General features: G+C 40.8%; 3 protein-coding genes and 1 non-coding gene across 4 annotated transcripts; 1 reads left to right on the top strand and 3 right to left on the bottom strand.

The window, feature by feature from the left end:
- Positions 1–2265: 2265 nt before the first annotated feature.
- LOC140306664 (nuclear receptor-interacting protein 3-like) lies at positions 2266–5093 on the top strand. The gene is made up of 7 exons (XM_072385266.1): positions 2266–2571; positions 2983–3153; positions 3322–3404; positions 3478–3617; positions 3722–3774; positions 3885–3973; positions 4483–5093. The coding sequence occupies exons 1-7, from the start codon at positions 2422–2424 to the stop codon at positions 4496–4498; spliced, it is 702 nt and encodes a 233-aa protein (XP_072241367.1). The 5' UTR covers positions 2266–2421; the 3' UTR covers positions 4499–5093.
- A 5796-nt stretch (positions 5094–10889) lies between these two features.
- On the bottom strand, positions 10890–17267 carry akip1 (A kinase (PRKA) interacting protein 1). The gene is made up of 5 exons (XM_072385265.1): positions 17082–17267; positions 12064–12258; positions 11893–11967; positions 11665–11796; positions 10890–11274 (listed from the first exon to the last, which is right to left on the bottom strand). Exons 2-5 carry the CDS (start codon positions 12220–12222, stop codon positions 11092–11094), a joined length of 549 nt encoding a protein of 182 aa, XP_072241366.1. The 5' UTR covers positions 12223–12258; positions 17082–17267; the 3' UTR covers positions 10890–11091.
- A 2354-nt stretch (positions 17268–19621) lies between these two features.
- On the bottom strand, positions 19622–22611 carry rpl27a (ribosomal protein L27a). Its single transcript, XM_072386386.1, has 5 exons — positions 22573–22611; positions 21872–21935; positions 21687–21762; positions 20908–21082; positions 19622–19797 (listed from the first exon to the last, which is right to left on the bottom strand). The coding sequence occupies exons 1-5, from the start codon at positions 22573–22575 to the stop codon at positions 19669–19671; spliced, it is 447 nt and encodes a 148-aa protein (XP_072242487.1). The 5' UTR covers positions 22576–22611; the 3' UTR covers positions 19622–19668.
- Positions 21269–21400, bottom strand: LOC140307841 (small nucleolar RNA SNORA3/SNORA45 family). The gene has a single exon (XR_011915870.1). It is a non-coding gene; the product is annotated as a small nucleolar RNA SNORA3/SNORA45 family (small nucleolar RNA).
- Positions 22612–25660: the final 3049 nt, after the last annotated feature.

Here is a 25660-nt window from a genome sequence, read left to right as displayed (position 1 = left end):
CCAGGGTTTACATGTTTCCTTTCTAGCCACATCGTTACGCTTCTGGATACCACATCGCAATGAGATAACTAAACACTTTCACCATAATGGTAGATTTTAGATAAGGAATAAAACAACAACTAAAAACAAACAGTGGCAGATACAATGAGAAGACCTTAAGAGAGGAACTGGTGCATACGCTTTGCTTGGCTCTGTCAAAAACGTTGTCAAAAATGTGCTGTTTTCTATTCATGACAAGATCAAGATAGTTTCTCCCTCTGCTCAGCGGAGGCTGTAAATCAGAAGAAGCTGAAGCAGAGGTTCATTATTACATCTGATGGAACATGATTATATTCCCCTGACATTTACCGGTACTTTGGGGCTCAGGGTTAAGACTAACAGGAAATTGAGACATCGAGTATAACCTTAGATAGGGTGTGGAGCTCAGTCGTCTGGGAGGTGACTCAGTAGAATTGCTGTTCCATCAGGAGTTAGTGGTGGTTCAAGCATCTGGGGGGTATTCCAGAAAGCGGGTTAAGTGAAAAATCAGAGTAAGTTAACCCTCTGAGTTATCCGTTCCAGAAAGAGAGGTAACTGAAACTCTCAGTCAATCACCATGGTAACAGACTCTGTGAACATAACCTGCTCGCTGGCAGGTTTACTATAAGAAACCCAGAGTTTCTACCTGTCTCCTCCCACATAAAGAAAGCTGGCAGACATGGATTGCCCTTTCCTACCAAATCCGATTGACATTGAAGCCTTATTGATTCGAAATGCTTTACGTCGAGCATCGATATCCAGATATGTGACCTACCATCTTAAAAAACATGAAAATGTAAACATTACAATACAACTAACTCATGTCATTCTCTGCACTGAAGATCATGTGATGCAGCTTACATCATCACAAATGCAGAAGCCAAGTGGCCTGGCTCTGTGCATGATTCCCGGATCTACCGGAAGTGTAGTCTGAGCAACAGATTTGCACGTGATAAGGAAGCTAAAGCATTGTACAAATGTTCTATGTCACCCTTTTTAAATGCACTCAAATGTGTCCTCTAGATTTACAGGAGAGTTTGATGGCTACTTGCTGGGGGAATCGAGGCTATCCATGCCAGCCCTCTCTGTTGACCCCTTACTCTGACCCTGAGCCGGGACCCCAACAACGTTTTAATGCAGCCCACTGCAGGACTAGAGCCCGGGTTGAGATGGCCATAGGCATACTTAAATCCCGGTTCCAGTGCCTGCGTAAGCTCAGGGTCACCCCAGAGAGGGCATGTGACATCATTGTGGCATGTGTTGTTCTCCATAATATTGCAATTATTAGAGGAGAGCAACACCCTGCCGTACAAATTAATGACCCTGAGGATGACCATCCCATCCACCCTGCAGATGTCCAGGATGGAAGGGCTGTAAGGGACCTAATCACCTGAAATGAAAAATAATAAAAAAAATAAAATAAAATAAAATACAGACAAATTCACATGTGATTTGATTCTTCTTTATTCCCTAAAAGTACAAAAGCAATAGTCATGATTTAGTCCCAAACATCAACATATTCACCTGCTTCACCATGACAATGCACCCACCTGAACTGGCGTTCCAGTCATAGAATTTCAAAGTCGGAAGGTCGGCTTTTTGAATCTGCCGATCCAGGTACACCATTTCTTTCTCCATTTTTCAAAATTGTTTTTAATCAGGTGCACCCTGTACAACTCTTTTCCTAGTAACGAGGAAACATATGGACAACATTTAATTCCTTCAGTTCCACATACAGATTTAACATGGTATTGACCGAAAATCTCACTGTGTCAAGCTGTGCTGTGGACATTGATGGACCCTCCTCCTGGTGATGCCCAACCATGTTCTGTTCAGGGACAAGAATGTGCCAGTTAGCCATTATCTATGCTCATCACTTCAGTGTACATGTCGAACTCCAAATTCCACTCAAGAATGTAAAGGAATGTGAATGGGTAGAGCACTGCCAGTAGATAATATGAAGACATACTTCAGTAGGCCCCTCCAGATCTCTCCCTGTGGCAGCAGACAGCGTTTCGTCCTCCTCCTCATCAAGGCTTTTATTTTCCACAGCCATAATTATCCGTGTGATTAGCATACTTAGGCAATTCATTTATCAATTCATATTATTTTGATGAAAATTGCATCTTTGCCTTAACCCAATGACCCAATAATTAAAATATTCCACATTCTTGGAGACTTTATTCCGACAGTTCCCGAAAATGTTCGACCGGAAATCTTATTCTAACCTGTCTGCCTTGACTATCTTCAGTGCTGTCACGATGGGGGAGTCTCCCCTTCCTTAACATAAGACATCGAGGGGGGGTGTGGGGGGGGGATTCCTCGACTCAGTTGCGGTCAGATAGGGAACAGCAGGAGCGGACGCACTCATCACACAGTCTCCCCTCACACACACCCGCCGTCATGCTCACAGGGATGCGGAGGGAAAACCGGGAGAACTCGGAGGTTCTGGATGCCAGGAGGCTGAAGCAAGCGATCCAGTTCTTCCACAGAGACTCGGCTGATCTGCTGCCATTGGACGGACTGAAGAAGCTCGGGACGTCGAAACAGGGGGTGAGCCTCACAGCACAGGCCTGGCATCGTATGGAGCATGTTTGAATAACTTACACATTAACCAAATAACTACACCCATTCGTCTTGCTCCATTGACCATAATGTCATATTTTTTTAAATTCCGTTATTCTGATTGCTAGGTTATATAATCATGCTGTGAAATGGCCTGTATGTGACTATAAAGAAATGAACTGTCTGAAATAGACCTGTCAATGAACAGAATCTTTTTATTTATCTTACTATTTGGATAAATGTGAGTCACCACAATACACAAAGTTCCATAAGCTCACAAAGTGGTGTCTGAACATAATAATGTTCACATTTCTTTTCATTAATATATCTCTGTTTTTAAGCCCCAGCTGAGCAACTGACCAGGATATGTGCTTGTGTTGTTTTCTGTCTCTGCTGCAGCAGCCACACAACATCCTCCAGAAGCGGCTGCTGGACGCCAAGCTGTCCCGGGGCAGGATGAAGATGTGTGGAGTCTCCGCAAACAGTGGAGGAGTGCTTCTGACCTGTCATCGTTTAGGTTCAAATGAGGATGAGAAGGAAGAAGATGACTTCATCCATGTGGCCTGCAAAGTGGGTGGAAGTTGAGCTGTTACTTTAAAAAATGGGACACATTTACAGTCACTTAACTAAACTGTGGTTAGTGATATTGTCTGTATGTGTTGCATCTTATGTATTCCTTCTGTTTCGTGGGTGTTTCTCTATCTTCGCCCTCTCTCCTTCCTCTCTGTGCACTTGCAGTGTTTTGGACAGGAAGTGAAAGTTCTGATTGACACCGGCTTCAAGCTGAACCTGATGTCCTCATGGACTGTGGATAGATTAGGGTGAGGCGACTTCACACGTTCATTATCACACCAAACCGTCACAAACACTTGACTTGTTTTCTTCCTCTTGAAGTTTGAAAGAACTGGTCCAAGAGAGCAAAATGGAGACGGACGGCTTTCCATTTCAGCGTAACCTTTGCATTGACGGCCTCATCGAGGAACTCAGCCTGACCATCGGACAACTCAGAATAATGTGTTCATTTGTTATTGTGGGTAAGGAAGATGATGAGCCACTTTATATGTGTGCAGAAATGACAGAGACTTTTGTGCCATACCTTGTCATAAAGTCATTGTTTAGCGATTTAATTTATTTGCAGAAAGTACCAAGCCGCTCATGTCCCTGGGCAGCAAGACTTTAAAGTCCCTCAAGGTAAATCATCCAATTTCACACTAAAAGTCCATAGAGTCACTAACAGAAGTGATGCTTTACTGTCACACGAATGTAACTTTGTAAAGTTTGGGTTTTGGGTTGTATTGCAGTGTGTAATTGACACTGAGCGGCAGATGTTAGTGTTCGGAACAACCGTGAGAGAGCAGGTGCAGTTCACCAAAAAACCATTCAATGAAAGGTAAGAATCCCTTTAAAGTTTTATTTTGTCTTCTTTTTTAGGTCCATCCTCAATACACTTCGTTCCACTCTCATTTCATCTATCTATGCAGTTGCTATGAAAATCTGAACGTGTAAATGATTTCCAGCATTGGATTTCGATGATTTTCAGGTAGTGGGAGTTTGGGAGGGACAGGGTTACACCTTCAGCTTGGGGCTCTTGAGGGATATGCCTTTAGGACGTTTAGGATCCTGTTGTAATTTGTAGTCAAATCTATTTGTGTGGGGAGCAGAGAGCAAGTTCAGCTAAGAAAAGTAGGCCCTTAAATCAGACGAATATGCAAAACAGAAAAAGCAACGAATCACAAAATATCGCTATATGGAAATCACTATATTTTAATACTTTAATACTGGGAAAACTTTTCTTTGATTTAATGAATATGTTCCAATGAGGTTGGAGAAAACAGATAATCCTCAAATAAGACTAACATAATCCTCTCTGCTGCTTCTTCTCTCCTTTTTGCACAACAGTTCCTCTGACTTCTGAGACCGTGGCTACTGATCGTCTTGGTTTAACACGCACACACCCTCACACATAGAACAAAGCAATAGAAATATTTAGTCTTACAACTAGATGCCTCATTAGACAACACTGTCACTTTCTCTCTGCCTGCTTATTTGCTGTATCAAGAATCAGATAAATCCATAGTTTCCTACATACAGGCAGGCATTTACACAGCGGCTGCTCACCAGAACATTTCAGCACATAGCATCGGCTCTCGTGTAGGCCAGAGTACGTATCCTGTATAAGTTGTTACTACAGTAATAATAAGTGCTGTGCAGGTAGTTAACATTAGCTGTAGTGCTGTAGCCTTTCAGACTCGGATAGAGTTGTGATTTATAGCTCTTGTATCCCACCAACAGGCATTGTTCTGCCAGAAAAGCAATCGATCGCCCACAGATGAAGTGTTTATCTACTCTGTTTTCTAATGATGTTGTGAATGTATTTTCTAGTCCGAAAAGAGTATTTGCATTGAGGTCACTGCCTTTTAACGTTTACAAAGTGATAGCGACACTTGTGGTGTGTTTTATCACACGACTGTAGCCAAAGTGTAGCACTGGATAATAAATTGAATAAATGATGTGACATCTTCTCCCGTCTTTGCGTCTTCTTTTTTCTCTCCCCAGGAAATGTAGCAAATCTTACATAACAAACATGATGAGATAACATGATGAAACAAGGTGCAGCTGAAGCTAGTTTGGCCTAATTAATCTGTTAATTAGAGGTAAAACATAAGAGGGATACTAGAAGAGCACTTCTATGACTCTACGTGGCAACTGTAACATGACAGTTGTGCTCAGTAATGCGCCCGTGTCAGCTGACAAGTGAACAGCCCCTCCAGTGGCCATGAGGAAGACTTAGTCTATGCTGAATGTTTCTCCATGGAAACCAGCATCAACAATGAGGTGAAGCTGTCGTCTGCAGTTGACTGGACAACACAATACGTGTGGGTAATGTACTATCTCAGCGTTATCTGATAAGCACGCGTTAGGATTGAGCTCAGAGTGAACAGCAACTGATATGTGTAGCTGCTTCTTACACTGCTTGAGTAAATAAGCAAAAGCACGTTAACCGTATTTGCTGTTTATTGCTGCTATAGTTCAAGTTTTCTGCTTGCTCAGTTTCAGTAGTTGACTGAAAATGAGTGCTTTTACTCAAGTCATTTAACTTTCCATTTTCAATCTGTTTCTGCTTCATCCCTTTCTCCCTATTATATTAACCCTAAATGCGCACCATTCTTTTACATGATTACAATGTTAGGATGACATCGAGGCAGATGGAGACCTCTGAGGCTGCACTAATTCCGCTGTTTCTGGGCAAGGCGGGATGCAACATCACTTATGTTCTGGACACCTCAGAGAACATGAGCGCTCTTCTGGGGTCAGTGAAGGGCCTGCTGACTCAGACCTTGTTAGCCAAAGCTTCATTCAGGGACTCTCTCTTCAACATTATGACCTTCTCAAGTGAGGTGAGGGGGGGACTGACTGCTCGTTACTACACATCATTAAGTTAATCATCAGAGTGCATTGAAACTCTGATGGGGGTTGGTAGGAGTGTTGGGGAAGCTAGACCCTGGTTTTAAAATCAGTGAACCAGGGTTTTCTTGTTCTTTCTTTCTCATCTTTTTTTCAGACAATTTGAAAAGCAGATGTCAAAGATGTAGGGCAGGAGCAACATGGAGAGAAAGGTTTAAAGCCTTCTTTCCCTCAATTGCCACGGGGAATGTGAGATTACTAGTGCGTAAAATGAGCTTTAAAAGCTGATATGGACACAGCTTGAAAATGTTATGTTTTTTACCAAGAGGTGTCTGCAGGAGGGTAATCCAGACTTTCTATGTGGCTGTCAGACTGTACGGGCAGACAGAGCAGCAAGAATAAAGAATGTTTAATCAATACATTTTTTTCTCATATAACTTTTGTTGGGATAATATAATTTTATTCTATGGATTATTATTATGAAGTACAGTTCAGTTCCATTTATGAGAGTTAAGTAAAATCATTGTATAGGAAGTCTGGATTATTTGCACGGCAATTTAGGCAACTGTACAGGGACCTTAGACCCACAGGAGCACCATAGCCCCAGTATTGGCAAATGGTTTGGTCCAGTTATGTAAAAACACCTCACGGTCAAAAGCTCATCAGAATCATTATCAAGATCAAGTGAACTGACCCCAGTAAATTCAACCACTACTTTTTTTGTATTTTATAACCTGTAAGTAGACTTTGAAGCCACTGCTCTCTTTTTTTTTTAACTTTGCAGGTGAACTGCTGGTCCGACCACATGCTCTCCTGTTTTTCTGACACAGTCGTCACAGCTCTGTCCTGGATTCACTCCATCATCTGCAGCCCTGGCAGGAACCTCCTGGCTGCCCTGAGCATGGCTCTCACTGACCCTGCCTGTCAAACTGTTCACCTGCTCTGCACAAGCCTCCCAGAGCAGCCAGAGGCTGTGCAAAGGGCTCTGCCAGCCCTGGCAGCCGGGAGACCTGTGAACATCTTCTGCCTGCAGGCCTCAGGCAGTCAGCTTGAGAGGAACACCAGAGGCTACCTGCAGTGCTTGACCCAGGCCACAAGAGGGAGCTGTTATCTGATTTCATTTGATTTGAATGGAGCGCTGGAAAAGGTATGAACATGTTAAGTGTTCTGAAAAATAATTAAATACATCTAGTATATGGCTTTAAATGCTGAGCACAGATTGTCTTGAGCGCTACATTTTCATTGCTTCCCAAGTGATTAGACAATTATGAATATACACTGATGCAATGCCTTCGCAAAACAGTGCAGCATTGCGCATTCAGTATGTGAGAATGTTTACCCAACGTGGAATACTCTCCAAACATGTCTGTATGTGTTCTTCTATGGATTTTGGTAGGTGATTCCATTGTATGTTGCTGAGAGCCAGTCATCACTGCCAACTGTCTCTCAAGCCAAATGTTTCTGTCTGGCCTCCTCTGACATGACATCTACTCCATACAGGTCAGTTTGTTTGGTCGTACAACTCTATGATATCATTTTTTAAAAAAATGGTCAATACAAATAATCTTACCAAAATGTACAATTTATTTTGAAGGGGGAAATTTCCCACAAAACAAATTCACAGGCTGTTTTTTTTATTTTTTTATTTTTTTATCTGTCCCCCAAGATGCATTCTGAGTAATCAGCTTTGTCCAGCAGTCACCCCCTCTGTGCTGTGTAGTCACACTGTGGCCAGTCCGGAATTCTTCCCAGGCTGCAGGGTGTTGGCCAGGAGAGAGGGGGATGGCCTTTACTACCCAGGCACTGTGATACAGCAAGTACAGGTGGAAACATGCTGCATGTGTTCATCATGGAGCACCAACACAAAACTTTTTTTAATGCCAAACAGTGGATCTGAAATCAAACAATAAAGTTTACTATAAGAATGAAATCTAAAATCCCCATGAAATCAAATACGATGCTAAATACTATCAAATCCGGGAGCTTTACACTGGATTGTCCATTGCTGTAAACACCATAGCAATTGTTTATTGATAGAGGTTCGACAGTGTTGTGTGTGTGTGTGAAGGATTGAATAAGACACAAACAAACCAATTCCAGTAGATATTCTTTTCTGTAGGGAATTCTGATTTCCCATTTCAAATGGAAAGCATCATAAATGATGACTTATCCAGCACTTTGGGGAGTATATTCATTTTGCAACAAACAAAATGCTGTGTCAAACTTTTATAGGACTGGGCTTTCAGGTGGCGGGCTGGTTCACATGCTCCTCGTTTTACATCAAAAGAAGCAAATAACTCTTCACCAGTGCTTTTAATAAAGACTCTAAGCCCTAAAGGTGTTTGCATAAATACATGACGAACAACTGAAATAAATTAAGACCTTCTCATCCCTTTTCTTCTTTTTGTCCAACAATGCACTAAAACCCATGCCACAAATATTCACTGACTGCACTGACATCTTCCTCTTATATGTCCAAACTCAGGGCAGCAGTGGAGTTTGGGTAGTTGAGTTTGATCATCCAGGAAGAGCTAGTTTGACCACTGCCTCCTCCCAGCGTCAGCTGGTTTGTTTCCTGGATATGGTCAACGACAGCAGAGCTCAAAGCCACCGACTGGTACCTGGCAGCGTTGTCTTGTCACCATGGCAACCAGAACTGATGAGATACGGTCCAGGTCGAGTGATCGCAGCAACAGAGCGCAGGGGTAGTTTTGGAAGTTTTGTTGTGACATTGGTTTTCCATTGATTGCTAATTATAATCCACAATAAGGTATATATTACCATGAATCTTTAACAGAAAACAATTTAAATAAAAATGTCATTATTCCCACAAAAAAGCACTGACGTCAATTCATGACCACCTTCTGTAATTCAGCTTAACATCTTGTTCTTTTTTCCTGCAGCTGAAGGTGTGACACACCTCCAGGTGCTGATGTGGACCGGCTGTGTGTCTCTGGTTCCTGACAGCGCGGTTTTGCCCATCTCAGCTTCTCACTACGACAGACTCGTCAGGGAGCTCCGAGTTCCTGCATTGGCCCCCGATCGATGCAGCAGCTGGCTTTGTACCCACAAACCCACCTGTACTCCCCGGCTGCCGTACACAGACTGCTGCCAGCCAGCGTTTACCTCTTGCTGCTGTTCTGTCACAAACCACCAGCCCTGTGTAGTTCCACCCAGCTGCAGGTCCAGCCTCGGAGAGTCTGAGATGAATGTTAGGAAGGGTGACTCCGAGGAGACACCCTCCTCTACTTCATCTGTGTCCACAGATGAGACCAGAGAGTCAGTTTCTCCTGCGGTGGGGCTGAGCAGCAAACAAACGCGTCCTCCCTGGAAGTACTGGAGAAGAATTGGACCAGAACCACAGCACAGACAGCCAGGTGAGAGACAGACGGGCAGCGTTTACATTCTGGACTTCCAGCTCAAACACCAAGACGCATTTAAGAAAAAGCAGCTTTATGTGTATTTAGGACTCCTATTTGAGTTATTAGATCATTGTAAACAAAAAGGACCATCTGCTCGCTTTAGAAAAAATAATACAGTATGTCTTTAAGGGCAGTGTATGATATCTACAGTCAGTCCTACCAACTGTCAAATGCAAGAGGTCATAGATACACTCGTTAGATTTAAATTTGTGTCCACAGGAAGTGCAGTTTCCAGGAGGACCACACGACCTGCCAGCTTCCCTGTCCCACAGACCAGCGCCTCACCAAACCACAGCTCCCTATTTCAGTCACTTCCTGGCACAAAAGGAAGAAGAGCGAACATCAGGGATGTTTTTGGAACAGTCAACTTCAAACCTCGACCACCTGCAGGACTGCAGTCTTCCTCTGGCAACAATGTCACTACCGCTTGAGTCTTGAGTCAAAGTCTTGAGCCACCTCTCCCAATTCTTTAGATAGCCTATGTTACCAGCAAAACAGGAAAAGATGCAGTGATTTACCGAAACATTCGAAAGTGAATGGAAATACAGCAAATAAGACAAAAACAGAGTCTGTAGAAGCTTATAATATATTTGATATGAGGACCTTTATTCTTCAACACAGCCTGAACCCTCTTGGACTAGCTTTGTTGTCATTTCTTTAAGTAGTCTTCAGGAATAGTTCTCCAGGCTTCTTGAAGGACATTCCAAAGCTCTTCTTTGGATGTTGGCTGCCTGTTGTTCAGGTCTCTGTCAGTATGATACTACACTGCTTCAATAATGTTAAGGTCCGGCTTCTTGACAACCACCCTTCTATGGAGACCATTTCTGATGAGGTTTCAGTGAACAGGTGAAGGTTGAGACGCGTCTCTCAGGTCCAGTTTCAGGTCTTTGCTAGACCCCCTCCCTAAATACATTGCTATCAGATGTTCTTCATCTGCCTGCCACCTCCTCCGTTGTTCTCAACTTGTCCAGTTTCCTCAAATTTTTTTAATGACAGACTGCAGATCATACCGAGATATGCGAAGTTTTCAGCTAATAGCTCTTTGGGAATCAGCTTATTGGTGCAAAAATGTTATTTTATGTCCGTATAACTATGTTATCTTTGGTATTCTTTGTACATCCAACTAAAGACAAGCAGATTGTATCTTTGTGTTGGCCTTCTAGTAAGAACGTGCCTTCAAATACAAATCAAAATGGTCTTTTTTAACCAAGATGTCTGTTATGTGACGACACTGGTTCATCCTTGCGGCTGGGTGCCTTTTTTATGCTTCGGTTATTCACAGGCTAGTGTTAATCGGCCGAACTCGAGCCCACTTTAAAAATGTATAAGAAAGTCTGGCCGCTTGTAGGAAAATTTAAATTCAGTGAACTTTGCTTTCTACACATACACACGCAGACACACATGTGTGCGTATGTATGGTCAAACATATTTTCACTGTAACGTGTCTGTTTACACATGACCACACCACATATTTTAAACAAAAAACCTCTACTTTATTTCAATAAACTTTTGTGGTATTAGTGCAAGTAAAAACAGTCTTTAGTGCATTACATGATGAATTGCAATATGGCTTTTCTATATGCAGAAAACAAAACATTCAAATAGCAAAAATAAACTTCAGAAATCAAGTAAAAACAGGCAAGAAACACACAAACAGCAATAGTATTGGTCAGTTTTGTTATTAAAGCTTTGGAGAACTTGAGTCAGGTGAGGTGTCAAAGTTAAAGGTGAGGTCGATACTCTCACCAGCTTTAACGCTAACCAGCTTAGTCTGCTGCTGCGCCTCCGGCAGACCGGCAGTGACGGCGTATGTTCCAGGTGAAACCTCGATGTAAAAATCTTCACCCGCTGCAGAGACACGGCCCTGAAGACAAGGAAGGGTTTTTTTTTCTCTTTTTAGATTGATCTAAATTAGATCCAGTTCTTCCAATGAATCATGTCACCCCCATTTTAATACAAGCAAAAAATATTTACAGCTCATTAAATACAATCTATATACAATCTGTATGGCAGTCTGCCATGTAATCATTGACATCCCCCCTGAAAAAAATCAAACCAATGTTTGAGGAGCTTTTGGCTTTATCTTGGGTTTGTATTTTTCTTCCAAGTCCAAACAGCTGTGTGTTTAAGTCAGGTCGACCTCAAAGCTGAAGTTAAAAAGCATCTAATGTAGAAGCCTAAAAATTAAAGCTGAAAACATCCACATTTGCAAAATTTGTGACATTTTAAAAAAAAGCAGTCAAAATATTATTACTTGGTCTTTTATGGATTCTCTGGTTGAGAGGAACGATCTTGTCCTCTCAGCTCCTGGACATGAGTGGAACCTGGACACATGGGTCCTTTCAGTGTCACTGGGCTCAGTGCAGCAGCCAGACTCATAAAAGCTCTGCACCAAAGACAAAACCCACATTTCCGTCTGTTGCCAGAAGCACTCACAGGTGGAAAGATGAACACATGAAAAGTGAATGCCATTTTCACCCACCTGGCAGTGACGGGTTGTCTGCACCATCAACTCTGCGATGGTTGCAAAAGTATCACTGAGCTCCGAGTGAGTTCTCTGAATAAGCAACATAGGCATTAGCATTGGAATTAGGAATTAGGAAAATACAAGATGGGAAGATGTTCAATCTTTGACCCAAATACATGCGTGCACCTTGACAGTTGTACGAGCATCTTCATCTGACGCCGTGGGGGTCTGGGGTGTGCCGGTGTTGGTCCAGTCTACAGTGCGCCTGGAGGCCCGCTCCAGCACCTCCAACCCTAGACTGGCAGAGCGCCGCAGGGAGGACTCCAACCAGGCTTGACTTGCCATGAACAGTTTGGAGTAAAAACACAGGTTGACTGTAACCTGAAAAACCATAATAGCATGTTGGCAGTAAAAAATTCCCAGTACTTTGATGGCGAGTGACATGAGAAAATACCGAGCAGATCAAATGGTAATAGTTACTGTGACACCCATAAGAGGGTGTACATGTAAAAGTAGATCTGAAATGAAGGACAGTATCAATGCACGGTTTTGTACTGATAGATAAAAACCTTTTCAGTCACTTAAGTCAGCAGAAGGTTATTTTCTAATTACATGGTGACGTGGTAGGTCGCCACCTAGCGTAGCTTGCTCTGTTAGTCGTCCCCGAGCAGATCCCGAGCAGCCGGGACTTAAGAGTGGCTGGGTGACTGTCAGGAAGAGGAGTCATAGTCCTAAAGTCAAGCCCGTGGTTCACCATCAACCTGTCCACGTTTCTAATAGATTTTCCCCACTCAGCGACACACCCGCTGAGGAGAAAACCCTGGTAATTGGCAGCTCTATAGTCAGAAACGTGGCATTAGAGACACCAGCGACCATAGTCAAATGCATTCCAGGGGCCAGAGCGGGCGACATAGAATCCTATTTAAAACTGCTGGCTAAGGATAAACGTAAATACGGTAAAATAGTTATTCACGTCGGCGGTAATGACACCCGGTTACGCCAATCGGAGGTCACTAAAATTAATGTTGCATCGGTGTGTAATTTTGCCAAAACAATGTCGGACTCCGTAGTTTTCTCTGGACCCCTGCCAAATCTGACCAGTGATGACATGTTTAGCCGCATGTCCTCATTCAATCGCTGGTTGTCTAGATGGTGTCCAGCAAACAACGTGGGCTACATAGATAATTGGCAATCTTTCTGGAGAAAACCTGGTCTGATGAGGAGAGACGGCATCCATCCCACTTTGGAAGGAGCGGCTCTCATTTCTAGAAATATGGACGAATTTATTAGTCATCCAAAAACATGACATCCCAGGGTTGAGACCAGGATGCAGAGTTGTAGTCTTACACACTTCTCTGCGGCTTCCCACCTGATGCTGCCCCCCCCTCAATCAAAAAACACAAAAGGAGCAAATCCTCTTGTGCAAAAAAAATTTAAAACAAAAACTTTAACTGAACAAAAACATCAAACTATTAAATGTGGTTTGCTGAATATTAGATCTCTCCCTTTGAAGTCTCTGTTAGTGAATGATTTGATTTGTGATCATCATATTGATATATTTTGTCTTACAGAAACCTGGCTGCAGCAGGAGGATCATGTTAGCATTAATGAATCAACTCCCTCTGACTATTTAAATGTTCATGTTCCTAGAACCACAGGTAGAGGAGGAGGAGTGGCAGCTATCTTCAGATCAGGGTTACTAATCAGTCCTAGACCCAAGATTAGTTTTAGCTCTTTTGAATCTCTGATTCTCAGTTTTTCCCACCCAAAGTGGAAATCACAAAAACCTCTTGTGTTTGTTGTTGTGTATCGTCCACCTGGCCCTTATTCTGAGTTTCTGTCTGAATTCTCAGAGTTTTTATCCCAGTTAGTGCTGAGTACAGATAAAGTCATTGTAGTGGGTGACTTTAATATTCATGTAGATGTTGAAAATGACAGCCTAAATATTAACTTTAATTCTATATTAGACTCTATTGGATTTTCTCAAAGTGTTCACAGACCTACTCACTGCCTTAATCATACCCTTGACCTTGTGCTGACTTATGGCATTGAGAGTGAACAGTTAACAGTGTTCCCTCATAACCCTGTCTTGTCTGACCATTTTTTAATAACTTTTGAATTTACATTACTTGACTACACGGTTTCTGAGAAGAATTCTACATATAGAAGGTGTCTGTCAGAGAATGCTGTAACCAGATTTAAAGAGTTGATTTCATCATCCTTTTCTTCACTGCCATGTGCTGATATGACACAGGATGGCTACCTAAATTTTACTCCAGTAGAACTTGACTCTCTTGTTGACAGCACTACAGCTTCAATGCGTACAACACTGGACAATGTTGCCCCTCTGAAAAGGAAGGTAATCAGTCAGAAGAGGTTGGCTCCTTGGTATAATTCACAGCTGCGTGCGTTAAAGCAGACTGCAAGAAAGCTGGAGAGACAGTGGCGTTCCTCTAATTTAGAAGAGTCTCAATTAGTCTGGAAAGATAGTTTAATAACGTATAAGAAAGCACTTCGTAAAGCTAGAACTGCGTATTATTCATTATTGATAGAAGAGAATAAGAATAATCCCAGGTTTCTTTTCAGCACTGTTGCCAGACTGACAAAGACTCCGAGCTCTGTTGAGCCATGTATTCCTTTAACTCTCAGCAGTGATGATTTCATGAGATTCTTCATCAATAAAATTGTTTCTATCAGAGAGAAGATTAATGGAATCCTTCCCATTATTATCACTGATGTATCATCAAGTAGAGCAGCTTTAGAAGTATCTTTCGAACCTGAATTGTATTTAGACAGCTTCTGTCCAGTTGATCTTTCTGAGCTAACAACAGCAATAGTCTCTTCTAAACCATCAACTTGTATGTTAGACCCAATCCCAACCAGACTGTTCAAGGAGGTTTTCCCCTTAATTGACACTTCCATATTGGATTTGATCAATCGGTCTTTGTTGATAGGATATGTACCTCAGACTTTTAAGGTTGCTGTAATTAAACCTTTACTTAAAAAACCTACTCTTGATTCAGAAGTGTTGGCTAATTATCGACCTATATCCAATCTCCCTTTTTTGTCCAAAGTTCTTGAAAAAATAGTTGCAGTTCAACTTTGTGATCATTTACATAGAAATAATCTGTTTGAAGAGTTTCAGTCAGGATTCAGAGTGCATCATAGCACAGAAACGGCACTGGTGAAAGTTACCAATGATCTCCTGTTAGCTTCTGATAGCGGACTTGTTTCTGTGCTTGTCCTGTTGGATCTCAGTGCTGCATTTGATACGATCGATCACAGCATTCTGTTACAGAGACTTGAACATGTTATTGGGATTAAAGGAACTGCATTAGGCTGGTTTAAGTCATATTTATCTGATAGATTCCAGTTTGTTCTTGTAAATGAGGAATCTTCCTCACACGTTGGAGTAAGTCATGGAGTTCCTCAGGGTTCTGTGCTTGGACCGATTCTTTTTACTTTATACATGCTTCCATTAGGTAACATTATCAGACAGCATGGCATAAATTTCCATTGTTATGCTGATGATACTCAGCTGTACTTATCTATGAAACCAGATGAAACCTACAGGTTGGTCAGGCTACAAGCCTGTCTTAAAGACATAAAGACCTGGATGACTCAGAACTGTCTGCTTTTAAATTCAGACAAAACTGAAGTTGTTCTCTTTGGACCTGAGCGCTTCAGGGAGAAATTGTCTAGTTATATAGTTACTCTAGATGGTATTTCCTTGGCTTCTAGTTCTACAGTGAGGAACCTTGGAGTTATTTTTGACCAGAATTTATCATTTGACGCACATATAAAACTGGTTTCTAGGACTGCCTTCTTTCACCTTCGTAATATTGCCAAAATCAGGAACATCCTGTCTCAAGGTGATGCAGAGAAACTAGTTCATGCATTTGTTACTTCAAGATTGGACTACTGTAATTCCTTATTATTGGGCTGTCCCACATATTCTCTGAAAAGCCTCCAGCTGATCCAAAATGCTGCAGCCAGAGTTCTGATGAGAACTAACAGGAGAGATCATGTTTCTCCAGTTTTAGCTTCTCTTCATTGGCTCCCTGTTAAATTCAGAATAGAATTTAAGATTCTTCTCCTCACATATAAAGCTCTTAATGACCGAGCTCCATCATATCTTAAAGATCTCATTGTAAGATATTTTCCTAACAGAGCACTTCGCTCCCAAACTGCAGGTTTACTTGTAGTTCCCAGAGTTTCTAAAAGTAGAATGGGAGGTAGAGCCTTCAGTTATCAGGCCCCTCTCTTGTGGAATAAGCTGCCAGTAAATGTCCGGGAAGCAGACACCCTTTCCACTTTTAAGATTAGGCTTAAAACTTTTCTTTTCGATAAAGCTTATAGTTAGGGATGGCTCAGGTAATCCTGAAACATCCCATAGTTAAGCTGCTATAGGCTTAGACTGCTGGGGGACCTCATCTGTCACACCTTTCCTCACTTTGCTCTCTTTGTCCCCCTGTTTAATTTCAAAATTGATTTTATGTACATGTGACATTATTGTGGTTATTAACCTATGTTTCCCTGTTCCAACAGATATCCTTTGAATGGCGTTATGGTGTTTTTCCCCCCTCTTTTCCCTCTTTTCTGTCTTCTCAAACCCCAGCTGGTCGAGGCGGATGGCCACCCTTCCTGAGTCTGGTTCTGCCAGAGGTTTCTTCCTGTTAAAAGGGAGTCGTTCCTTTCCACAGTTGCCACAGGCACGCTCAGGACGGGAGATTGGACTGAAGACACATTTCGGTGCAATCTGTTGGTTTCCTTAGCTAGGATATTAATTTTTTTAATTAGCTCTATATGAATTAATTGGATTATGATTACAATGAATTGAATTCCAATTGGCTTGAATTGGACTATATTACTTAAGTGCCTTGAGATGACAATTGTTGTAATCTGGCGCTATATAAATAAAATTGAATTGAATTGAATTAAAACTACTATATATGTATAAGAGTATACAAGCTAAGGAAACAGCGCATGCGCAGTGCGCCTAGCCACATAAGGCATCAGCTGGTTCGGTACTTGCGTTATCAGCTGCACACTTTCTCTTTTCTAAACTCATACAAGCTCCCACGAGACGCCATGTTGACGAGCAGTTAAAGCCGCACGCACTACATTCTTTTACAGGGTCGTCACAACAACTTTACTGGTCGTTCTAATCACTAAATCTCCAGTAAGGAGATTTAATCGTTTACCTTTTCAACGTGTTAAGGACCGCTGGTCAGCGCAGCATGGACACCCTTTGACAGATGCATATCTTCAAAGCAAAAAAACTGTTCTTCTCCGGTTACTTCAGGTTTGCTAACTGAATGCTCACATGTTCATTTTTAATTAAGTGAGCTGCGCGTTTACCAGTTTTTCGAATATGCCAGGAAATCCTGCTGGTGAAACTCCGCCCCCTGCAGTTGAGGAAGTACGCAGAGCCCGAAGTGTTACCGCTGCAACATGTTGCACTGCTGTTAAAATAACTTTAAGACTGATTAAATGTATATGTGGTGTCAAATATGAAGTATCATATGCAGTGAATATTTCCTGTGACCATTAAGATGTAAGTTATTACATTAATGTTTTACATTCATGACAAGTTATCTTCTTTATGAAGGGAATGTTTACAAGTCGCAAGATGTCCCGAGTTAATCATTCTTAATCATTCAGACTAGAGGATTATGTGGGTTTCTTTGGCCAAACAGTTGAGACCTAATAGCCTTTTGTTTAATTATTCTGTTGCTATTCATAGAAAAAAGCAAGATTAATGTGAATATGCTTTTAGCTACAATAGTGGTTAAGCAATTAAAACCTTAGGAACACAAAAGTCCCTAAAACTAAGCCTCTGTTTTTAAGAGAAACACTTATCAGAACAAGGTTTTGATCATTATCCAGTCTACTTCTTGGGCAAAGTTTGGCGTGGGCAAAAGCTAGGAAAATAAATCATGATTCCGATTGGCTGTTTTTTAGACAGCTATGCACGAAATGCACTGTTGCTTTTAGAAATGCCAAAGCTGTTGATTGTTTTCTTACTGAAACTTTAAAAGATCTCAATAATCCTTTTTAAATAAGGAACTACTGCTATACATTGTTAAGGAATCCCAAAAAATCTCTGATAAACTTCAGGTGCTTGTTGTTTCAATGAGTATTTTATTGCATCTGGTTCCTTGTTTAACTCTTCTAGTACTTGCTCAGATGTTTCTTCTGTGTGTAATTCTTTTAGTTTTGGTCCAGTCAGAGTTACGTAATGCTCTCAAACTCATAAATATTAAGAAATCAGCTGGTCCGGATATTCTGGAGCCATACTTTTTAAAACTAGCAGCTAATTTTGTTGCACCCCCTCTGACAAAGCTTTTTAATCTCTCGTTGCTCACAAACGAAATCCCCTGTATATGGAAATCTGCTTTTGTTATTCCCTTGCAACCCCTCAGACTTAAACAACTATAGGCCCATCTCTGTCCTTGGAAAGGTTCTTGAAACTCTCGCAAGTGACATATTGAAAGAGTTTCCTTCTACTCGAAACATCTTATCAGAGTATCAATGTGGTTTTAGAAAAGGACACAGCACAACTACAGCAGCTTTACAAGTAACAAAAGATTTTATTGAAACCTTAGATAACAAGGAGCACTGTGCTGCCCATTTCATTGCTCTATCTCGGGCTTTTGTCGATACCGATCGTGTAATATTAAAACAAAGGTTAATCAGTGTGGCATTGTCTCAACATTCTGTGGGTTGGCTGGAAAATGAACGGTCTGAAAGACCTCGATGTGTAAAAGTTGAAGGTGTTATTTCTAGCTACCTCAGCGTAAACAAGGGTGTTCCTCAGGGGTTGGTCCTGGGACCGCTACTGTTTATTCTATATATTGATAATCTTGATCAAGTATTAAATGCCAAATTCCATTAACTCCTAAACTTTCCTCCTATTCTCATCATTCAGGGCCATGAGATTCAGTCTGTATGCTCATACAAGTACCTTGGAATCCAACAAAGTTAAAGCTGTTCTTTAAATGCAACTTGTTGCTGCCACTTTTGTCTTTACTTTAGTATGGTGATGTCATTTATATCCATGCATCTTTCCAATGCTTACAAGCTCTGGATACAGTCTACCATAGAGCACTGAGGTTCCTCGCAAACCTTCAGGCCCTCACACACCACTTGAATGGTTTTCTTTGTCCCCTCGCACTCAAACATTAGTATATTCTTAGTTACATCTATTCTTGGTCAGCTCCCAATTTATCTACAGTCTTATATCCATAAAAACAGTACAGAAACTTGCTGTCTTAGTTCTAATGAACTTCTCCTGTTATCGGTCCCCAGTGTTCTAACTGAACTTGGAAAGAAAGCATTTAAGTACACCACACCCTCTGCTTGGAATCAGCTGCAAAGTCACCTGAATCTTAAGTAACTGGCCTCACTAAACGAACTGAAACAAGTTGGAATCATATTAGAAGCAGATATGTTGGTGGTTTAAATCCTAAAATGTTTTGATATCTCAAACCTGTGTTACTTTAACATATGTTTGATAGAGTTCCCTTTTTACATCTACTAGCATCATTTAATTTGTTTTAGTGTACTGCTGACCTGAGTTGGCCTATCTTGACCAGAACAATCTCTGGGTTACTGCAGGTAAATTTTCAACACAGTTAACTCAGTGCCTGGATAACTAATAAACTAACACAGCAGAAGCGTTTTTAATGGGCAGCACAGCTCGATTGGTGCGTCGCCTAAAAATCAGACACGACAAATATAGTTTCCAATTATACAGTTTATTTTTTTCCAAAAACACTGACAGGAACGTTATGCCATCAGCACACAGGCTCCTCCCACTGCCTTGATCTTCTCCTCGGCCTGCCGGCTGAAGAACTTGGCCTTGACGATCACAGGCTGCTTGGGCAGCTTTCCTTTGCCCAGAACCTTGTAGTAGCCCTGCAAAGTAAACGGTAAGAGAATATGAATTCATCTGGACAACTACGCAATCTTGCAATGCATAAACATCAAAGAAAATATTAAAACAGCTGACACAACTACACTCATGCTGGACTGAAAATAGAAAACTAGAAACTCAGAAATAACTGAAATGGGTTAAGTCCTCTAATAAAAATTCAAAGAAAGTGTTCACAAATAAATATTTGGATTAATATGGCAAATAACAGGTTTGAATACGACACATGGAAAAAAAATCTGTTAATCTAGCACAGAGGTATTTTCATGATCAATTAAACTCCCATCGAACCTGGCTACATTCGTTGGGAAAGCTTCACAAAGACCACGTGAGGAATTCACGTCTCAATGTCACTTCAGTTATTACACAGCAGCACTCCAGCTTTCATCATGACAAACTGTGCAGACCTCATGTCATTTCACAGAAGAAATACTTGAGAAATAGTGCCAAACTGTAACTGTATCGCAGCAACGCAGCACGTGCAGATCCACATTTGTTCAACCTAGCTAAGGATAACAAGCGGAAGCAGGGGATCGTCAAAACAACAACAACAACAAAAAAAAAACGCTTTTAGGTGACGCTTTGTTCACTAAGCCGTTCCCTAATCCACCCATGGGTCGTCCAGGGTTTTATTTATTACAGTCAATAAGCGTAGGAATCCTATTTAAGACCTAAAGTGGAGCTGCTATTCTCAATCAGTGAGCAGCAATTAATAAAAATAAAACTATTTGACTAACAGCTCTTAAATCGTGTCTTCTACCATCACACACCTTTTTGGTTGATGCTGTATATTTTCCAAACAAAAATAATTTTTTTCCAAAACCTCAGCTATTGCTTCACACTGAACCAACATGAACCCATATAAAGCTTTTTCAGCTGTGCCGGGTCTAAAGCTGGTAAATTACAAAGAAATAAGTCTGCAGCAAAATTATTCACAGCAGACAGTCTTGATGCATTTAAAAGAAAGCAGCGGTTCCCTTATTCATCATAACGATGGATATAAAAACGCATGGAGGGACAGTGAAGTTCCATCTGACTGATGTAGTAAAGATGATAAAAGTACAAACATTACTTCTACATTAGTTAACACTTACAGCGCGCACGGCATCGATGATGGGGGCAGGGCCTTCTGGCTTCTTGCTGTAGTTGAGCCGGGTCTGCTCGCTCACCAGCGTCCACAGCTTGTCCAGGTTGATGGTGGGGCAGTAGGAAGTGTTCTTCTTGAGATGGTAATGTCTCATACCCACCTTACCGAAGTAGCCTGGATGGCTGAGGACAAACACAAATTAAAAGCGTTTCAAGAGTTCAGCCCGGGCGAAGCGGTAAAACTGACCGAACAATGAAATCAAGTCAGTGAAAGTGACGCATCAGCACAAACACCAAGTTTTAACAATAATAAACATGTTTAAAAAGAGTCAAAGACTTCCAAACAGTTCGATCATCTCAGTAACAACAGTTTGTAACTGCCCATGTGGGTGACTGCACTACAGTGCAATGCCAGTCGGTGAATAGGATCAGTATTCACTCTAAGAGGACTCTAGCACACCAAGACAATGATGCGTGTCAAGATGAGACTCTAGTCTCTACAGAAACAGCAAACATTACTGGATGAACTTGAAAGTTGTGGATTTACATAAAATTAACATATTAAATTGAAATGTCCACATGTACCTGGTGTATACATATAAATAACAGTGGAGATGGACAAACAGCATTTCGGAAACTTTAACATGATCAAAGAATCATTTCTTATCCTTCTTTACCCTTTTCAATACCCTTTATAAGCAGTTCTTGCTGCAACACAGGAGTATGTAAGCCCCTGTGGCTTCCAGTGTGGAACACCAGCATCTCAGCATTATTAAAAAGCACTTACTATTTGTCAAAGTTGATTCTGTGGTGATGCAGACCACCAGCATTACCACGACCTCCAGGATGCTTTCTGTGCTTGCCTGTAGAGTACACAAGTTCCCGTTAATGGCACCGCCATAGTTTCAGTGAATAAAAACTCGGCTGGTTAAAATCACCGTGGAGTCAGGAGCATTGTGCATTTCTACTCACCAATACGACCGTGCCCGTGGCTGACATGCCCTCTGAGCTTCCTGGTCTTTGACCCCTTGGTTGGCTGTCGTGAAAAGGTTGGCGACGATTACAAATTAATCCCAATTTTCTTTCCATCTCCATCACAGCTAATGAAACCAACCAACTATCTAGCTAGCTAACAAAATAGCATCTATTATCAAAGCTCATAGTGGGCTAAACAGTTTAATTGTTAGATGTAAACCAGTCTTATGAAGACAATTGGACACACAAAAAACCCCAAAACATTTGTCTTTATGATTAAGCCGAACCACACCATACTTGCATTCTGCCTAGCATTACGGAAGCTAATGGAAACATAACCCATTATCAGGCAGCCGATTTCAAACTTTAATAAAGCACCTCTATTTAGGAATGTTCCAGGCAGTTTTTCAAGCTAACCGAAACCAGAAGATTAATAACGAAGTTCGCTTTCTCACACATGAGCTACAGTATGGACAAGCTACTGGTTCACTGATACAGCCGAGGTCCGACACAATCACCTAGCAAACCTCAAAATAATCCACATTTTAAATAGATCATGGCAATAACACTCTACAATAGCTCTTAATTGATCACTCTACATTAGTACACTAGGATATAATTATTTATGTGGTCGAAAAAGAGGAGGATGGAAGTAGATCTAACTTGAAATTTCTACCACGGTAGAAATTGTCACCTACCATCTTGGAGGCTAGTTGAAAGAGGAACGGGATTTGGAAACAACGCGGTTATGTGCGAGATTTGGGTTCACTACAATGTGCATAAATGCCCACAGCGGCCCCTGCTGATAGATGACGGAAATTGATCAGAAGTGAATTTTACACAGAACAGCTACTTGTACGTTTACATCAAAATGACAGACGTATCAAGGCTATTTCTACGTTAGTGAGTAATTGGTTTGAAAAAAAAAAAATCAAATATCTCTCTGACTGTACAAATTTGTAGCTTGTTTATGATTTCTTTAGAGATAAACAGTCTTGATGTTTAACCTGGTTCAAGAACATTTTCTACAACTATGGTGGTTTGATCTTGCTTGATATAACAAACACAGCAACTGCACCTCCACATACCTCTGTGTATGCAGATCACTGATATATGCAGATTTTACAATAAAAACCAGGTCATCTGTGGTTAAAATAATTTGAAAATTACAAATTTTCTGCATCATGTCATCCCCGGCCATTCACGTCAGTTTTAACATGTTTACATTGATTTGTTTAACTATCCAAACATTCTATCTTTTTTATTGTTTGTTTAGATTTCCACTTTCACACCGAGTAGGTAAGCTGCCAAGCAGCAGTGAAGATTTTTTTAAACTTAGTTGTTTCATTAAGCCCGTCACTGATTACTGTGCAGTAAATCGCTGAATATATTGGAATACTACACTGTCTTTTAGAAAGGACATAGACGGACACCCCATTAAAGTCCTTCAGCAAAATAGCAACATTTTATTCCCATGCTGTAGATTAAATGTGAGCATAAATGCAGGGATGTTTAATCCATGTCCATAGACTTCATGATTTTTGACACTGTAGTTTTATATGTCAGAGTATCAGCCTGCTCCGATAGCACTTTAGCAGGAGTTTGAGTTCATTTACATAAGGTAGGTCTGTTATTCAAAGTTTGAGTGAACTTACAGGGTGTAACTTGTGATTGGTCAGGATTACAGAGAGGGAACTTTTTTTGTCTCAAATCTTCTTCATCCTCCAGCTGCTACATCAGCAGCAGGTTATTGCAGCTTCATTAGTGTTCTGCAGCATCGGGCTTGTGGGGAAACTTCTTTTCACATTCATCACTCAAGGATTTTGGATATAATTTTTTATGTTTAAGACTGCGGTATGTCCATTTCATGATACATGATACCTGTTTTTCCACAATTCTAGACATTTAACTTTTTTATTTTGCTTGTTTATGAGCTAAAACTTCTTGGTACCTCACAAATTAAGATCTATTAAGAAGGGAAACCTGTTGAACCTAAAATTACGACACAGTTTTGAGAATATAACCTGTCAATAATGTTACACTATTGATGTTAGAGGGGAAAGTCAGCCACAACAACAATATGCTGCTAAAATACTGCTAATAAAAATATAGCCATGTGGTATAAGGGTATAACAGACACCTTTTAAAGTACTCTTAAATGAAGGACTTGTCCTAGTAAGAGTGCATTACAGTGTAATTTTGTTACTTTTATGTAGAAGATCAGAGTTCTTTCTCACTCACTAATTAAATGGGGTGCATTGTTACAGATTACATCTGTTACACAGATTTTTGACTTTTGGTCTCTCTCAAAAAAGTTGTGTGTAGATTTGGTCTTTGTCAGGCTTCAGAAGTGTCACGATCCATGAAAGCACTGGACGCAGATGCAGGGTAGAATCAATAATCAGATTTTATTTATATAATGATAGTCACTTGATGTGCAAAGTAATAGATCATAAATTCCTAACTCACTCTTCTCGATACCTATGGGGAGAAGAGTTAGACTATAAAACTTAAAAGAAAGTTCTCTCCACGCTAGGAGGAAAAAACAAAAGATTATATAAATTTTACAAATAAACTTATCCCTCTCCGAACCGTCAGAGGCTCTATAGAAATTTAAGAAAAATCAATAAACAAAAGGAGATTCCTTCTAATGGAGTTGCTATGAAAGTTATAACTAGAAATCAAAGACACTCCTTTACCAGAGATACTACTGAATAGACGACAAGACAAACAAAACTTCACTTGACTAAATCTATGGCTATGACAAAACTTACAACAGAAAATCACTCTCAAGGAGGAAATCATTAATAAACAAGATCTTTGGAATACTTAGGCTTGGATCACTTTGGAGGCTAGTGGACGAACGCTCGAAAGACAATTCAACACACTGGCAACGAGACAAGGGAAGACGCAGACTAAATACACATGAGGAACCAAGGGGAACAGGTGGAAACACTTTGGAATCAGGGAAAACAATGAGACGCATGACACGGGAGGAAAAGCAAGTTATCTGAAACGAGAGGAGTTGTTAATTTCAAAATAAAACAGGAAGTGACAAGACAAGATACAAAAACCTAAGAGCCTCTGTGAGACCTGACAAGAAGTTGATAACTTCATCTCTCAAAGAGACGTTTCCCCTCCATAGTTCTCAGATATGCTCATTGCAATTATTGTTAGATACTTAAAAAGATAAGACAATGTTTTTCTCCCGATATCACAAAGACCACTGAGTTTTATCCATCATTTCAATTTCATCAGGTTTATCTTATGGATTAATTCTGGCGTAATGAACAAACGTTAATAAAATAGTAGCTCGAACAGATGTAACTAAAACATAGCAAACTATATGAAAGTCTCAAGGCATCCCTTATTTCTCTATATGTATAGGTGCAGCTATTTACTGAAATATAAATGGAAATCTAGTATGTAGAGGAAAAAAATTTAGAAGAAGAATGTGTGCAATTCTAATGAGCCTGAACAACTTCCTTGCTATTACTTTAAGTAGTATCCAGGAATAGTTCTCCAGGCCTCTTGAAAGACATCCCAAAGCTCTTCTTTGGATGTTGGCTGCCTTTTGTTCAATTCTCTGTCAGGATGATCCCACACTGCGTCATTAATGTTGAGGTTCAGGCTCTGGGGATCAATAAGACCTGTTGTCACTGATTTTCAGTCCACTTCTTGTGCCATTTGGTATACCTCAACCTTTTGTCCTTGTTTCCCTTTCTTAAGAACGACTTCTTGACAGTCACCCTTCCATAGAGACCATTTCTGATGAGGCTTCAGTGA

This window comes from Leuresthes tenuis, unplaced genomic scaffold (genome assembly GCF_036924035.1).
Source record: "Leuresthes tenuis unplaced genomic scaffold, fLeuTen1.0.hap1 SCAF_5, whole genome shotgun sequence".
Classification (NCBI taxonomy): domain Eukaryota; kingdom Metazoa; phylum Chordata; class Actinopteri; order Atheriniformes; family Atherinopsidae; genus Leuresthes; species Leuresthes tenuis.
This window is presented reverse-complemented; position numbering and strand designations above follow the sequence as displayed.

Bases quoted from the DNA above. Each gene is read 5' to 3' on its own strand.
- LOC140306664 (XM_072385266.1), top strand. From the start codon at position 2,422: ATGCTCACAGGGATGCGGAGGGAAAACCGGGAGAACTCGGAGGTTCTG. The intron at 2,572-2,982 runs GTGAGCCTCACA...TCTCTGCTGCAG, and splicing joins TCGGGACGTCGAAACAGGGG to CAGCCACACAACATCCTCCA. The intron at 3,618-3,721 runs GTAAGGAAGATG...ATTTATTTGCAG, and splicing joins GTGTTCATTTGTTATTGTGG to AAAGTACCAAGCCGCTCATG.
- akip1 (XM_072385265.1), bottom strand. From the start codon at position 12,222: ATGGCAAGTCAAGCCTGGTTGGAGTCCTCCCTGCGGCGCTCTGCCAGT. The intron at 11,968-12,063 runs GTGCACGCATGT...TTGCTTATTCAG, and splicing joins ATGCTCGTACAACTGTCAAG to AGAACTCACTCGGAGCTCAG. The intron at 11,797-11,892 runs GTGGGTGAAAAT...TCTTTGGTGCAG, and splicing joins AGACAACCCGTCACTGCCAG to AGCTTTTATGAGTCTGGCTG.
- rpl27a (XM_072386386.1), bottom strand. The intron at 21,083-21,686 runs GTAAGTGCTTTT...GTTTGTCCTCAG, and splicing joins AGAATCAACTTTGACAAATA to CCATCCAGGCTACTTCGGTA. The intron at 19,798-20,907 runs GTAAGTGTTAAC...TTTACTTTGCAG, and splicing joins TCATCGATGCCGTGCGCGCT to GGCTACTACAAGGTTCTGGG.